The sequence below is a fragment of the Anoplophora glabripennis genome, unplaced genomic scaffold (genome assembly GCF_000390285.2).
Source record: "Anoplophora glabripennis isolate ALB-LARVAE unplaced genomic scaffold, Agla_2.0 scaffold1362, whole genome shotgun sequence".
NCBI lineage: Eukaryota > Metazoa > Arthropoda > Insecta > Coleoptera > Cerambycidae > Anoplophora > Anoplophora glabripennis.
In genome coordinates this window covers 60482-76104 of record NW_019417449.1, presented here as the reverse complement: position 1 = coordinate 76104, position 15623 = coordinate 60482, and the positions used below count along the sequence as shown (strand labels likewise).

At 33.5% G+C, this 15623-nt stretch overlaps 1 protein-coding gene across 1 annotated transcript; it reads right to left on the bottom strand.

Annotated features, from left to right (window-relative positions):
- Nucleotides 1-5434: 5434 nt before the first annotated feature.
- Nucleotides 5435-14108, bottom strand: LOC108915315 (fatty acyl-CoA reductase 1-like; the record flags this gene model as incomplete). Its single annotated transcript, XM_023456317.1, has 5 exons — nucleotides 13891-14108; nucleotides 11337-11421; nucleotides 9454-9876; nucleotides 5894-5977; nucleotides 5435-5543 (listed from the first exon to the last, which is right to left on the bottom strand). Coding segments are annotated over exons 1-5 (887 nt in total), but the record flags the coding sequence as incomplete, so codon positions are not given.
- Nucleotides 14109-15623: the final 1515 nt, after the last annotated feature.

Genomic DNA, 15623 nt, shown 5'->3' with positions numbered 1-15623 from the left:
AAAGTAGGCAACTCTGTAGAAAAAAAAATTAAGTTATATCTTTTATTAACCTAGATATTGGACTTACGCGCACTATAGTAGGATTTTATTCGATGCAAAGTAATAAATCATTGCCTGTCAAGGGATTCAATGCAGTACGCTTTTAAGGGTTTTAGAAATTGAATAATTTCTTTATACATTATGAAGGAACGAGGGGATCAGTTCACGTCTGGCACCCCTGTTCCTACAAAAATTCCTTTATTCTCATAAACTATTTATTTTGAATGTAATTTATTATAAATCCAATTTGTTTTTTAAATTCCTCATATGTACTACATTTTACCTCTGTACGCGCCACTGTTGTTTACTTGATTTTTGTATTCGCTCTCTGATTTACAATCAAGCTCGCCAGGTTAGTATTTGACGTATAACCGACCACTTCGTACACTCGATGCACCTGGGCGACTAGAGCTACTACCAAAACACAGTGCGTATGCAGCGGTATTTCAGATTATACATTCAATTTCATTTTAAATTTGAAATGGTTCATCTTAGACCTCTTGAAAGTGATGACACGATTTTCCTTTGATAAAAGACCGACAACTTTTTGCTCTACTTTGCATCGAATACGATCCTACTATAGGTGGACACGGTGTATACAGGGTGGTCCAGAGGTAATGGGCCAAAATTCGTGGGTAGATTCCCCAAGTAAAAATATTGCGATTTAGCCGAACTTACCTTAGTCCAAAAGTTGATAGTTAAAGAGATGCAGGGTGTTAAATGTAAAATATTATTTCGTTCTTTTTGTAATTATTTATTCCTTAACAAATGCAAATATCCTCACAAAATTTTGGGCATTGGAGTTCTTTGAGTAAAGGAATTGAAATCTGTTCACATTTTGGATAAAGTACATAGAGGTCGCTAGCTGCAGTGTATTGAATGTGTTAAAAACGACATAACTTTTTTGTACTTTAAGGTATCTCATCTTTGATAACAAATTCTTATTTTTCAACTTTTTTTACACAAAAAAGGTACACTTATCTCGCTATCTCGCACCGTTTTCGAGATATTTGGCTTTGAATCTTCCAATGCTGTTGCATTAAATTACAATTAAGTACCTACAGGAATTATTAATTTAGCGACAAGGTTTATTAAGTAGGATTTGGACGAAAATCAAATAATTGACGTCTTGCACTTGTCTTATTGCTGTCACTTGTATGCTAATTTCTATTAAGTATTATTCGTATCTAATTAAAATTACATCTTAGCTTACAAATTAAATTCTATACTCGTAAACATAAATGTGAGATAGAATGCCGAGATTTTCGTTTTTGGAGTTACATGAAATCAGTTGTTTATGGAGAAACTATAAACACCTGAGAAGAACTTCATCAGCAGGTTTTAAATGCCGCAGTCAATTCGCGTTAAGGATTTATGCTTAAAAATAAGACAATCTTTTAATGAACGTGTTGATTGAAGTTAGAGGTGGACACTTTGAGCAATTATTGTCAAAAAGGCATATTTTTTACTAATGTTTACTATTTTACCGTGCATTACAATTTTTAATTCTAAATAAACCCTTGTTTTTGACATTTCTAAATTATTTTAATTATTTCAACTATTGGAAGTTTCAAAGCCAAATATCTCGGAAACAGTGCGAGACAGCTACTTTCATAAAGTCTACCTTTTTTGTGTAAAAAAAGTTGGAAAATATGAATTTGATATCAAAGATGAGATACCTTTAAGTACAAAAAAGTTATGTCGTTTCCAACACATTCAATCTACAGCAGCTGGCGCCCTCTATGAACTATAACCAAAATGTGAACAAATTTCAATTCCTCTATCCAAAGAACCCCAAACCCCAACATTTTGTATAGATATTTGCATTTATTAAGAAATAAATGGAAATAAACTAAAATAATATTTTACATTTAACACCCTTTAACTATCAAATTTTAGACTAAAGTAAGTTCGGCTAAATCGCAATATTTTTGCTTCGGGAATATACCCATGAATTTTGGCCCATTACCTCGGGACCACCCTGTATAACTATTTTCTTATTTTGAAGTGTTCTATCACTTCTCAGAGGTAGTCTGACGTGTCGGGGCACCCTGTATATCATAAAATAGGAAGGGCACCATAATGACGCTAGACGATTTACTTACATGGTTTTCTTTCCAAAAGCCTTTAGTAAACCATCAGCAACTAATGCAGGTATCAGATGATATAAAAGAAAATATGCATAAAACTTGTATAAGTTATTTACCATTGCACCTGAGGGATACCAAAGTAAACTTGTATACGGTGCGTCCCATATTGATTTTCGGCCATAATCCAATAATTCTTTGTAGGTCATGACTGCCTTCTCACCAGCAGCAGTATTGTATACTGGAATTTCATCCATGTCACTGAAATGAATTTAAAAGTAACTTTTTAATACTGTCGATTTTATTCGCTAATTAATGGAGTATATTTGCGTTGTTTAATGTTGCAGCATATGTGAACCGTAATAAAAAAGTAACGGACTATAACGACGCGATGTATTTGCAGCATTTTGCTGGCACTCGTCATGGATTAACAACATATCAACAAGTTCATTGATTAGGCACAACTTTTAATAAAAAATTAAATGAAATACTGAATGATATGTATATTACGCTAAATACAGTATCCGTACAATATTTCCAGGAAAATAATAAGCCAATAAAGTTCTGTTATCGCATCTACAGTAACAATTTACGGCGGCGTGCCTTGAAATTTTCCGCGTTATATTCAGAAGATTAATATGCAGGGTGTCCAGGTAAAAAAATCGATAGTATCCAGTATAAATAGATGAGGTCGAAATAATATCAGTCCGTCACAGTCTCTAAACCATTAACGTCATGATATAAATTTGGTGATCGATAACACATGCTTACAGCTTGTTTTTGAAGTTATAAGTGAAACTTCATTATGCCCAGAACGCCAGGGACGGACTATGCCCAATGGTTAACAACCCAGAATTTTTGCACAGATGACGATCGAAATCTGCCTGTATCAAAAATAAGTTTCCTGAAGAATATACCAACGATATACCCTCTTGGTTCAAGTCGGTAAAATTAACGGTTTAGGAAATATTTGTGATTTTGTTTTTAATTTTTAATTGGACATAATTACTATGTTAGATTACTAATGTTATTTTCACTAACAAAATTTGACAAACACACTTTAGACAACACAAAATAGAAAAACAAAACAAGAATAAGTTAAAGTTAAGACCAGTGCACAACCTAAAGCCAAACTATGCTAACTTAAAATTTTGTGGCAAATCTTCGAGTACTGGTACCAGGATCATTTTCCATGGCGTTTAAAATTTCTGGTTTTTAATATCTCATTCTCTGAATTTGTTAGCGTACAACTGGTAACATTAGTAGTGAATTGATACAAGTTATTAGGCTAATTTCACCTAGTGGTCTCGTAAACAACCCTGTATAGGTACCTCGGCAGTAACATTTTTAATCCGTATAAGTAATACATATTCTGATACATAATTTTATTCTCTTTCGAACGGTATCAGGGTTCCCTTTACCCATCTCTTCTAATTTTTAAGTTATCTACTATTATTTGTGAATCACCTAAAATCATGTAATTTCTTGCGGTGATAGCTGTGGAATTTTTTGCAAAACTTCAAAACAAACAACTAAACTGTCAATTTGTTATTAATCTCTTGTAGTGACAGTTTAATTTAGTCCATAGTGTTTATAAGAAATACAAAACAAAGATATTCAAATGCTGATATTTTAAATTTATTATTCATTCACGGACGTTGCAATGGGATTATAAGCAGAACATGTACAGTTTTTAATGAGACATTTCCGAATTTTCCATCAATGAGCAGAAAAAAGTTAAGAAGAATTTTAGCAAATCAACTAGAGTATGGTCGAATTGGTGCAGAAAGAATTTTACCTAAACCAATAACTTCAAATGAAGATAATGTAATAAATGTGCTAGCCTATTTTAATGTTCATCCAGAATGCTCAACTCGTGCCGCAGAGTATCATTTAGGCATTTCACGAGCGTTCATTCACAGGGTGCTAAGAACTAATGATATGCATCCATACAAATTTAAGCTGCTTTCTGCTCTTCATCCGGGTGACGCCGTGCAACGTGTACGATTTTGTGAAACGATGTTGCGATACCAAGAAGATCCACAATTTTTGCAACATATTTTATGGACAGACGAGTCAAAATTTACGAGAGAAGGTATTTTTAATAGACATATACTCATTTGTGGTCATCTGAAAATCCTCATGTTATCCGGGAAAGAAATTTTGAAAATAAATTTAGCGTAAATGTTTTTTGTCTAATTAAAGATAACCAAATTTCTTACCATATCTAGGAAGAAAATTTAAATGCCGACAGATCAATATTTTGCAAACGGTTGTGGCAGATTTTCTAGATGATATACCTTTAGACCAACTAAGGAAGTGTTGGTATCAATTAGACGGGGATCCACCTCACTGTCACAATCAAATCGATCGACAGCTGACTGAAATGTTTGAAGATAGATGGATGAGACGCCTAGGACCGTGGAATTGGCCAATAAGTTCTCCCGACCTCACTCCATTAGATTTTTATGTTTAGGGAGTAATAAAGCAAAAAGTTTATTCTACACCTGTTGCTCCGAAAGAGGATTTGATTGCTCGAATACGAAGAGCGTTCCATGAATTGCCTGCAGCTTAAATAGCAAAAGCAGTGACTGATGGTGTTATTTCTAGAATCCACAAGTTCGAAAGAGAATAAAATTGTGTATCAGATTATAGAAAAACATACAGGGTGTTCCATTTAAAAAAAAACGACTTATGAAGGTTTGAAGTTAACTAAACTCGGCATTAAATTTCTAGCACCATGTATACAATTAAGCCATATTGAAAGTATGGATGGAAAGCTTAGGGGTCTAGCTATCCCCATATATATATATATTGTTGCTTTATCTTTCTTACTATAAAATACACATGGTTTGAAGCTAGTCACTGTTTCTCTCCATTTTTTGAAAAAAATTAAATATCTCGAAAACGGTTAACTTTAGGAATAGGGAAATTTTATAAAAGTCCACCTAAAATAGCACGTAGAATCCAAAATTGTAATAATATATAGGATGTTCCATTTAAAATAAGTAAGGTGATGGCGACTTCCGGTATAACCGGAAGTGGTACGCCATTATTTTAGTTGAGAACGACAGGACCAAAAACCCTGTATCCCAAATTTTGAAAATTCAAATCGAAGTAGTCTCTGTAATAATTCTAATGGGTCGTCACCGTGAAACACTCTGTATATTTGGTATTTTTAGAAATTTTAAATAATTTTCAATAATTCTTCAGCGTTGGAATTTGTTTCTAGGTCTTATAAGGATTGATTTCTGAAGGATTATCTTTTTTTCAATAAAATATTTAAAATTAATATTAAAGCCACTTACTTAGATAAGGCCTTTTCGTAGGTAATCAGAATTAACAACTTTGTTAAAATGTCCACTGGAATCCAATCAAAAGTGGAATTTTCTTCTCCATAAGGTGTTTTTAATATACCTAGAAATATAATATTAAACAGGTTTAGGTATTTTTTAATACGCTTTATTAATAAATATTTGCTTTTATTCAAAAATCGATGTAATTTCTCAAAATATTAACCACCACAGATTGGAAATAATTTGATAAAAAAATATAATATACTTGCTCCGCTATTGTTTTGATTCATTCAGTTCACGTCCATTGTTTAAAGACATACCAATATATTTTGAAAAATTATTTTCCTTTACAAAAAAAATAGAAATAAGGGAAAATGGTGTTAGTTAGAGAAATCCAAACAAATAAAAAAATTTCGTTTAATCAAATCTTGATATTAATCATATTAATGTTAAATATAATTTTCTATTCACCTTTTCCTCCACCACAGAGCAGACCTACTGGGCCATTGAAGTTTTCAATCCAGCCAGGAATTGGTTCGTCTAAAGACGGAACAACTGCAATTTAAACATCAGTGGTAAAAGTTTCAAGCAACATAACTTTTGTAGTGTTGATAATATAAGGTACGTTCCAAAACAAACAGGACTTTCCAAAAATAGAATTTCTAGTAAGGCCATCTATTGGCAATTACATGCGTTAGAAAGGTAGATCCTTCATTGATGTACCGTCAAAATTTCATGACATTTGAATTAATGGAGGCGTCTGAAATGATGTTCGTGTCATTGTCATCGGTACAAAAATGAGCATCCAACATTTTAAACTTAGTAAAACTGATTGATCAACCAAGATTATGGTAACGAATGTGTATCTCGTCGCAGAGTTTATGAGTGGTACGTGGGTTTAAAAACGGCCGTGAGGACATAAATGATGAGCAACATGTTGGCCAACCGAAATCGGTGACCACAGCAGATTTCATCAAAAATGTCAGCCAAAATTTCCATAGAAATTTATGGAATTAGAAGTGAGCATCTCTAAAACATCAATTTATCCCATTTTGACCGAACATTTGGCTACCGAAGAGTGTGAGCACGGTTTGTTCCGCATAAGTTAACTGACAACCGAATATTGCTCAGAATTCAACATTCGAAGGACATCATCAAGGGTGTTAAAAAGGAGAAAAACTTTCTCTACAACATTGTGACTGGTGTATTGGTATTTTCAATATCATCCAGAAACCAAGCGCCAAACTGTCGAATGCAAGGCATCAAAATTAAAAAAATCTAGTTTGGAGAAGTCAAAAGTGAAGATAATGTTGATTTGCTTTTACGATTCCAAGAGCATTGTCCACAAAGAGTTGGTCCACCGGGCCAAACCATTAATGCACAATTCTATCTTGGTGTTTTGAAGCGTTTGGTGCATCGTATTCGTCGTATTCAGACAGAATATCGCACATAAGGAAGTTGGCATTTATTGTGCAATAATGCGCCATGTTATCGATCGACAGTAGAGACCGATTTTTGACTAAAAATCACATTTTACCTGTCAACCACTTCCCGTATTCGCCTATTTCCGGCCGACAATCTAAAACATTCGACTTGCTTTTAGACCATGCAAATCGCTGTATTTAGTCGGAAGAGGACTATTGTGAATAAAATAAATCGGTTTTGCCAAAAAACTTTTTGTTGGTTTTGTTTTTAAAAAGTCCTCCTTAGTTTGGAACGTACGTTGTATACAGAATAGTAACAATAGTATACCGTAATTTTGGCCTAGATAATATGTTTAGAGTAGACCAGACCAAAATAAGGTTAAAATTCTTATAAAATATTTTTCTGCGATGCACTTTCACTGAGTGTTGTTTAGAATAAAATAATAACAACTTTTCGCAATAACTCAAAAACCCTTTAAGGGATTTAAGTAATTTTTGGGTCATGTGTGCACCTATCCTTAAAACTACAAGGTGCTTATATCGATCTGAAGCCAGGGGCGGCCTAGGCCAACTTCCCCTCAAGGTTATGTTTTCATAACTTTTGCATATCCTAGTTTTATGCATTTTGATTAAGTTTTCCTGAATCTGCAATCGTTTCTAAACAAAAAATGTGCACTTGTTTCATAGATCTAAAATGAACCGTTTTCGAGGAAATTGGATTTAAATTATCGACCGCATTAATTCGTAAAAAAATGCAGGTAAAGATTTTATTTGTTGTTATCTAGTAGGTACCTGTCATTATAAAAAACAAAGTTATTTACCGTTGCGCTACAGTTTCCCATGTAGCTGCGGCTCAATGAATATGAAGAGACTAAACAAGGTTTCTATTATTATTTAATATTTGTTAGGTCTAGGGGAACAAAAAATAAAGTTGAAACGAAATTATGTTAGAAAATGATAATATTAAAAATAAAAATAGAAAACAATTATTTCAATAAATGCTCGAAATGCTGACCATTTACTTCAATGCATGCCTGACATCGTTTGACCAGGAATTGTAAACCCTTCGCAAATCAACGGTTGCCTGAATTTGCTCGGCGGCTGCTTTAATTTTTTGAAGTAAATCGTCTCTCGCGTTGCTGAGTTTGGTATGCACCGGTTGCTTCATATGACCCTAGTAAAAAAAATCAAGTGGGTTGAGGTCAGGGAACCTGGGAGGCCACATAATAGGTCCATTTTTCCCAATCCAGCGTTGTGAAAAATGTCAATCGAGCCACGCGGATACCTGTCTTCCGTTACGAGTAGGTGCTTCATCTTGTTGGTGGTACATTTGATTTCGCAAAGCTAAAGGAACGTCATCTAGTACGCCATCAACAATATTTTCTAATAACTCCGTGTATCTCTCTGAATTTAAACGATCTGAGGAGACAGAATGACTCCGTTGAAGATTCCTCCCCAGACATTTATGGAGAATCTTTTTTGAAACGCGGAGGGTCATTTCACATGCGGATTTTCAATGGACCAGACATGAAAATTGTTTAAATTATTTATACCATTTCTCGTAAAGATAGTTTCATCGCTCCACAATATCTTTTAATGGAAATTTTCGTCATTATGGATATTTTCTAACAACCACCTGCAAAATTGTATCCTTTTTTCGGAATCACCAGTATGCAATGTTTGTACTTTATGTATGTGGTATGGGTGAAGTTCTTCTCGGTTTAAAATTCTTCAGACGCTGCTTCGTGTTCACTTGCCTCGATATTTCTTCTAAAATGTTTACATCTTCCAAATTACCTCTTATTCTGGTATTTCCAATTTTAACACTCGGGTCTCACGGACTCTTTGGAAAACTCGTTGCAATACGTGATGTGTTTGGAAACTTGCGTAGATATTCTTGTGAGGCCGCCAATGAATTTCCATCACAGAAACCGCAGATAAATATGATCGGCATACTCGTTGTTGGAAAATCCATAATACTCAATATCTTGCTGTTTTGGAAGCTTAATTTCTTGTAACTTCGAGTAGGTAAACATTCTTATTTTTTATAATAACAGATACCTACCTACTAAATAGCAACAAATAAAATCTTTATATGCATTTTTTACGAATTAATGCAATCGATACTTTAGACCTAATTTACTCGAAAACGATTCATTTTTGAGCTATGAAACCAAAGTACATTTTTTGTTCAGTATCGATTGCAGATTCAGGAAAACTTAATCAAATTACATAAAACTAGGATATGCAAAAGTTATGATGACATAAGATTGAGGACAAGTTGGCCTAGGCCACCCCTGACGTCAGATCGAAATAAGCACCATGTAGGTTTAATGACCTTTAATTGATATACACTTCACCCAAAAATTACTTAAAAAACATTTTATAAGAATTTTGGTCTTATTTTGGTCTGGTCTACTCCCTGGTAAATTTTTGTATGCTGTCACTGGGACACCCTGTATAGTGAATCCTGATTTTCCTCAGAAAGACAAATATTTGATAGAAAAATAATATTTATGTTGCTGTAAAATATGACAAATTAATAAAAATACAAAAAATAAATATCTAAGTATAACTTTTATATTTCAGTTTTCTGGATTTACTTACCAATTGAAGGCCTTACAATGGTTGCAAGTAGTTTGCCTTTGCACAAATCGTTAACGACATGTTCAGATAAAGATTTTGCAAATGTGTAAGTATTTGGTAAAGGATAAATATATTTCGGTGACAAAATACTTAAAGTGTGTGAATCAACTAGTTCCGCCAATGTTATAGTACTTTTCCAATCGGCATGTGCTGGATATATTTTTTCCTCTATTTCGAATCTATCGCAATTACAATATGAAGTAGATATATGCACAAACGTTACTAACTTTCTTGCTTGCAATGCTATGTCTATAACTTCTTTAGTTCCCCTTGTATTCAGCAGAATGCTATCTTTCAGGTGATCATCGAATCTTATTGACGCTGCTCCATGATAGATGATGTCCACGTTTTCAATAAGAGTTTGGGTGTCTTCTTCGGTTAAACCTAAAAGTTTATATATTTCTACATTTAACGAAAATGGAAATAAGATATTTAGGTATTATTCGATTTGTCCACTGTCTTTTTTAATCCTAAATTCCTGTTTTGTATCGTGTTAACTCTAGTCAAATTACGAAATTTATTGTATTAAGTTTCCCGTACGTCGCCACGTTGACAAGACACTGAACTAAAATCATTAAAATTAATCGATCGTCAGGTAAGACTTAAAAAGGAAGTCATTCTGGATGAACCATTGACCTTTGTTGGATGCTTCTGACAAGATTCTAATGATAAAAGAGTGAAGAAGATCAAAGTTAATGGCGCAAGGTATATTTATTATTACATGAACCAAAATTTTCATTGAAATGTCTACTTTCAAATGCTACTCGCTGTTTATGAAAAAAACTAAATGGCGGCTCAATATGATGGCTATAAGCTAAAAAAACATTGTCAAATTTTATGAAAATGTAATTATTAATAGTATTTGAGTTTAAAAAGCTTAAAAAATGAACAAAACGCTATACATTGTGGGCCAATGGAGTTCTGCAAGAACGCATAACTGTAGAATGTCAAAGGATAACTGCCGATATGTTGTAGAATGTTAGAGAAGAGATAGAGAATCGATTTTATTATTGCATGGATGTTAACGGCGGACATTTTGTTAGATAAAGTTCACGTGTAGACCTAATTAATAAATTAGTAAGTATTTTTATTTTGACAAGCTGTCATTTCGTTACGGATAAAAATAATGAGGCGAAATTGTAGGGTCATAAAGAACTCGACGAGACCTTTAAAAAGAGGTACGGCACGATTACTATCCCCTGTTCAAATTTGGGGGGTTGTTCTCTCCCCAGCTAGGGGGTTAAAGTTACGGGGTTAAAAAAACTGAACAATAGTTCCCCCTCAAATCAAAAGTCGACTTGTCCGTGCGTTTTCCCAGATTTTTATTTTAAACCAAAAAATCGGGGTGGAAAGTTTCGATTGACCAACATAAATAAGTGTTAAGGACACCAATTATTATTTTTTTAAATTGGTAACACGGCGGATCCAATATTTCGTATAAAATTTAAAAATATCCCATAAAATGGCCAATTTTGCCATGTTTGTAGTAAATTACCACTAAGTATTCATTGCTGAACTACATTTGCTGATGCATAAAAATTTAATAAAAATTTGAAAATAGTTAACTAAGTTAACCACTTTAATTTACTTATTCAAATTCAAATTTGTAGCAAGTGAAAGTGAAAACATTCCATGTACCCTTCATTCAATAAATCAACAAATTCAACATGGTGATAACCAATATGGTTCCCAGAAGGAATGTAAGGTAAGGAGGTAAGAAAGAATGTATTTTACACATATTTAAATGCATTGAAAATTATAAGCTCCCAACTTTCATATCACATTTTTCATATAAGCTCAGATGGATGTTATAATTATTATGCGTCATCTAAAATTGTACGTACCAAGTTTGGGTTTGGCTATATCTCCACATATGGGTACTAATTTCTTAATAGCTTCGGGATTAATCTTCTTTAAAGTATCGAACAACTAGAAAATAACAAACATGGAATAATACCAATAAATTCAGTCATGATCGGTGAGAATTATCTTACAAAAAAGTAGACCAATGTTGTGACTGGTGCATACAAATGTACTGTACACTGTTTCAACCCAGGATAGCGGTATATCGTTTATTTTATATTCCTATAATACAGGGTTCTTTTTCTTGGTATACGTTTATAGTAAGACATTTTTTTTTATATCAAAATGTAACAAATTACCACATGTCCATTGATATATTTTAATTAAGTTGTTTTGAAGTAATATTATATTGAATTAAAAATATCTGAGGCCCAATATTAGAACCTTGAGGGACGCCGGATAAAACAATGGAATGATTGAATGTATAATCATTTATTGAGACATATTATTATTGTTTCCTATTTTGCAAATAATGTTATGCAGTTTGTGGCGTGTATAATCTATAAAAATTAAACTATAGCTTCCTAACGATATTTGTAATAGAAAAGTCTTATACGAAAAGTTCTTTTTTTGCGTTTTTTTTTCGTAAATTAAAGTTCAATTATGGATCAAAATATTTTCTCTGGAACGGTCCTGTCCGTGTGCTGTAGACCAGCCGCGTAAACAAATCGTCGTTGAAGGATAGAAAGATACTTCTCAATTTTTGGGGAATTTTTCAATGCAAAAGTCACAACCAAGAAAAATATATATTTAAAAAAAAACTGATATTTTCTTATTATAATAATTAATTAATAATTACTATCTTAAATGCATTGTTATTACTGCAAGAATTCGCAAACAAAACCACATCAGTAAGCATCAGTAGTTGCCAACTGCGTGCACTAAACAAACTCCATTAAGATATGGAACAAAATGAAATAAAACTTACCATTTCTAGAGAAAATGTTGACATTGATCCCAATTAGCGCGGATACAGGCATGACACTGACGCACTCAATTTTGGCGAATATTTTTCCAAATTCGGATATTCCCCTAATTGTGTCAACAGCTTCAAGTATACGGTTTCGCAATTCTTCCACCGTAGCAATTGAAGTATTTTAAACCAGTGACTTCAAGTGATTCCAAAGATAAAAGTCCGTTGGAGTTAGATCGGGTGACCGAGGTGGCCACGGCACAGGACATCGCTGAAGAAACATTTCATTCAAGTGTCGTTACTTCTCGAATACTATGTGGAGGAGCCCCATCTTGAAGATAAAATATGCGTGCCCGAACTTGTAATGCCACATCCATCGTCCAATAATTCAGGAACCAGTTCTCCAAAAAGTCAGCATATGTTGGTCCATTTAGTCGTCCTTCAAATAAATAGGGACCCACAAGTACATCGCCTATTATGCCAGCCAAAACATTTACCTAGAACCGGTGTTGAAAATGAGTTTCTCTAATCGCGTGAAGATTTTTTCATCGGTCCATATTGTGCATATTATGGAAATTCACTTCATCACTAGTAGGAAATTGTCGCCTCATCTGTTACACAAACATAAGCAGGAAAGTCTACTTGGTTGGCACATTGCCGTAAAAACCATCTGTAAAAACGCATTCGCTGATCACAATCCGGGGGTAAAATTTGTTGAACTGGTTGCAGATGATAGGGGTGCAACAGTTGGCGCCTTAAGATGCGATGTACGGTATGAGGTAGGTTCCTACTTGCTGTGCGAATCGTCGACTACTAATTGTTCACTTGCTGACCACGTCCTTCTCCTCGAAGAATAACACTCCCCGTATCTCGCAGCCGCTGAACGCACCGTATTTTCACATGGGGGGTGACGTTGTGGCCATCGTTCCCGGTACAACCTAGTCGCCGTGAGCGCATTTTCTCCGGCTACACCATCCACTAACACCATATCGACACGTTCGGAAGGAGTAAATGCGTTGTTTTCTCGGTTCATTGTAAAACTAGTTTGTGCACAAACTAAGAAATTTTTCTAAGAAGAAAATAAAGCATTTCCAAAGTTTTTAATAAATAACACAGGGTCGGCCTTTATTTTCGTTGAATAAATGAACTTTAATTTACAAAAAAAACGCGAAGATAGAACTTTTTCGTATAAGACTTTTCTATTACAAATATCATCAGGAAGCTGTAGTTAATTTTTATAGATACACACACGCCACACCCTGTATCCACTACTGAAATGTTTAACAAATGTATCTAATATTGCCTTTCCACTCTTATATTCAATATCATCTAGAATTATAACTTTCGGGAAAGAAGTAATCCCTTTTATTATTCATACAAATACATTGGCGTTTTTATAATAGAAGATGGACACGAATGGGCTGTGAACTTGCTTTATTAATTGAATTTTATAGATAATTTGTGCTTATATGAAAAGTACATATATCAGAAAATTAAAAAAAATTAGTTACAGAATTAATAGTACATACGAAATCAATATATTTATCAATGAAGTCTACAAATATCTCCCTACATGAATACACATTTACCACTGAGGTCACATATCGCTTTTATATGCTTACTTGATAATCGGTGATTACTTTAAGTCTTTCCTCGGGTGCTTTGTCTTTCTTTTGCCTTAAAAGTACATAAATTTTTTCGATCCCACCACAAGATCTTAATAGTTTTTCTATAAGCACTTTTCCAATGAAACCCGATCCTCCAGTTATAAGAATGTATTTACCATTAAAAAAGTCTCCGACAGACATTATTTAAAATTAATGTAAAACGATATCTAAAAAAAAATTGTCGCTATCAAAAGCTTCATATAAACTTAAATGAACGAATTTATCTAGTCAACTAACTAGAGAAACAAACTAATACATAATATAATTTAGCAAAGTTCTTGAACTCTATTATATAAGCATGCATAAATTGGTAAACACCGAAAAAATGATTTGGTAATTAGGTCTACCAAGGCTTTCTCCTATGTCACCATATATTTTTTAAATATTATTTGTTTCCTTATTACATTTAGAAAGGAGTCTTGCAGAGGTAATACGATGTCTCATTCATTAATGTCCTGCCATAGATCTAATATACAAGGTGTTCCACGACGACGAGACATTAGACATATTTCAGAGACTACTTCGATATTAATTTTGAAAATTTGGGCAACAGTATTTTCGGGCATGCCCTTCTCAAGTAAAATAATTGCGTCCACCTAACGCTTCCGGTTATTCCGGAAGTTGACGTCATTTTCGTTATTTTAAACGGAAATTATTGCAATTTTGAATTCTACGTCAATTTTTAGGTGAACCCTATAAGATAAACCGTTTTTGATATATTAAATTTTTTTCAAAAAAGATTTAAAAACCACTGCCTAATTAAAGAAAATGTGCATTTTACAATAATAAAGTTAAAGCGATAAAATTTATAGTGGACGTAACTAAAACTCTTAGCTTCCCTGCCATAATTTCAAAATGACTTAATTTCATACAGGGCGGTAGAAATTTAATACCGAATTTAGTTAACTTTAAACCATCTTAACTTATTCTTTTTTTTTAATGGAACATCTTGTATATTTTTGCTCAACCTGATGAACAATTTTGTTCTCTTTCGAATGGTATAGTGGTTCTCTATACCTATCTTTTCTGGTTTTTAAGGTATTTACTGTTTTTCGTGCAATCAACGGATATCGCATAATTTCTTGCAAGGATGGCCGTGAAATTTTTAGTGGAACTTCAAAACTATCACCTAATCACATACAGTGAACGTTTATTTGAGTACTATTTATTGTTAAAGATTGGAAAACGTTAACATTTATTCACATGCTGACATTCTAAATTTATTATTTATTCATGACAACGATTGACGATCTCTCGTTTGGCGTCGTCGTGGGGAACGCGATTCCGATAAATTTTACTCGGCCAGTTACGGCTTTTAATGACGGTTCAGTTATGGTATGTGCAGGAATAAAATTATAGGTCTGGATGTTATAGGTTTTTATTAGCACCAACGTAAGTTGACAAGAACAAAGCAAAAACTATATTGTATTTATTATCTAGCGGAGAGACTTTAAATAGGAATAAATTATATGCATCAGCATTTCTGGAATAAGATGATGCGTCAGGAATGCTGATGTTACATTATATGTTATATTAGATATGTTTTTATACTGAAAAATAAAAATAGAGGTCATACAGGGGCTTTATATTACACAGGCGTATCCATTAATATCAGAACTCAGTTGGTAACCATTCCCATCATTGACTGTCGAAAGGTACATCACCGAAATCCTTGAACCACACGTCCT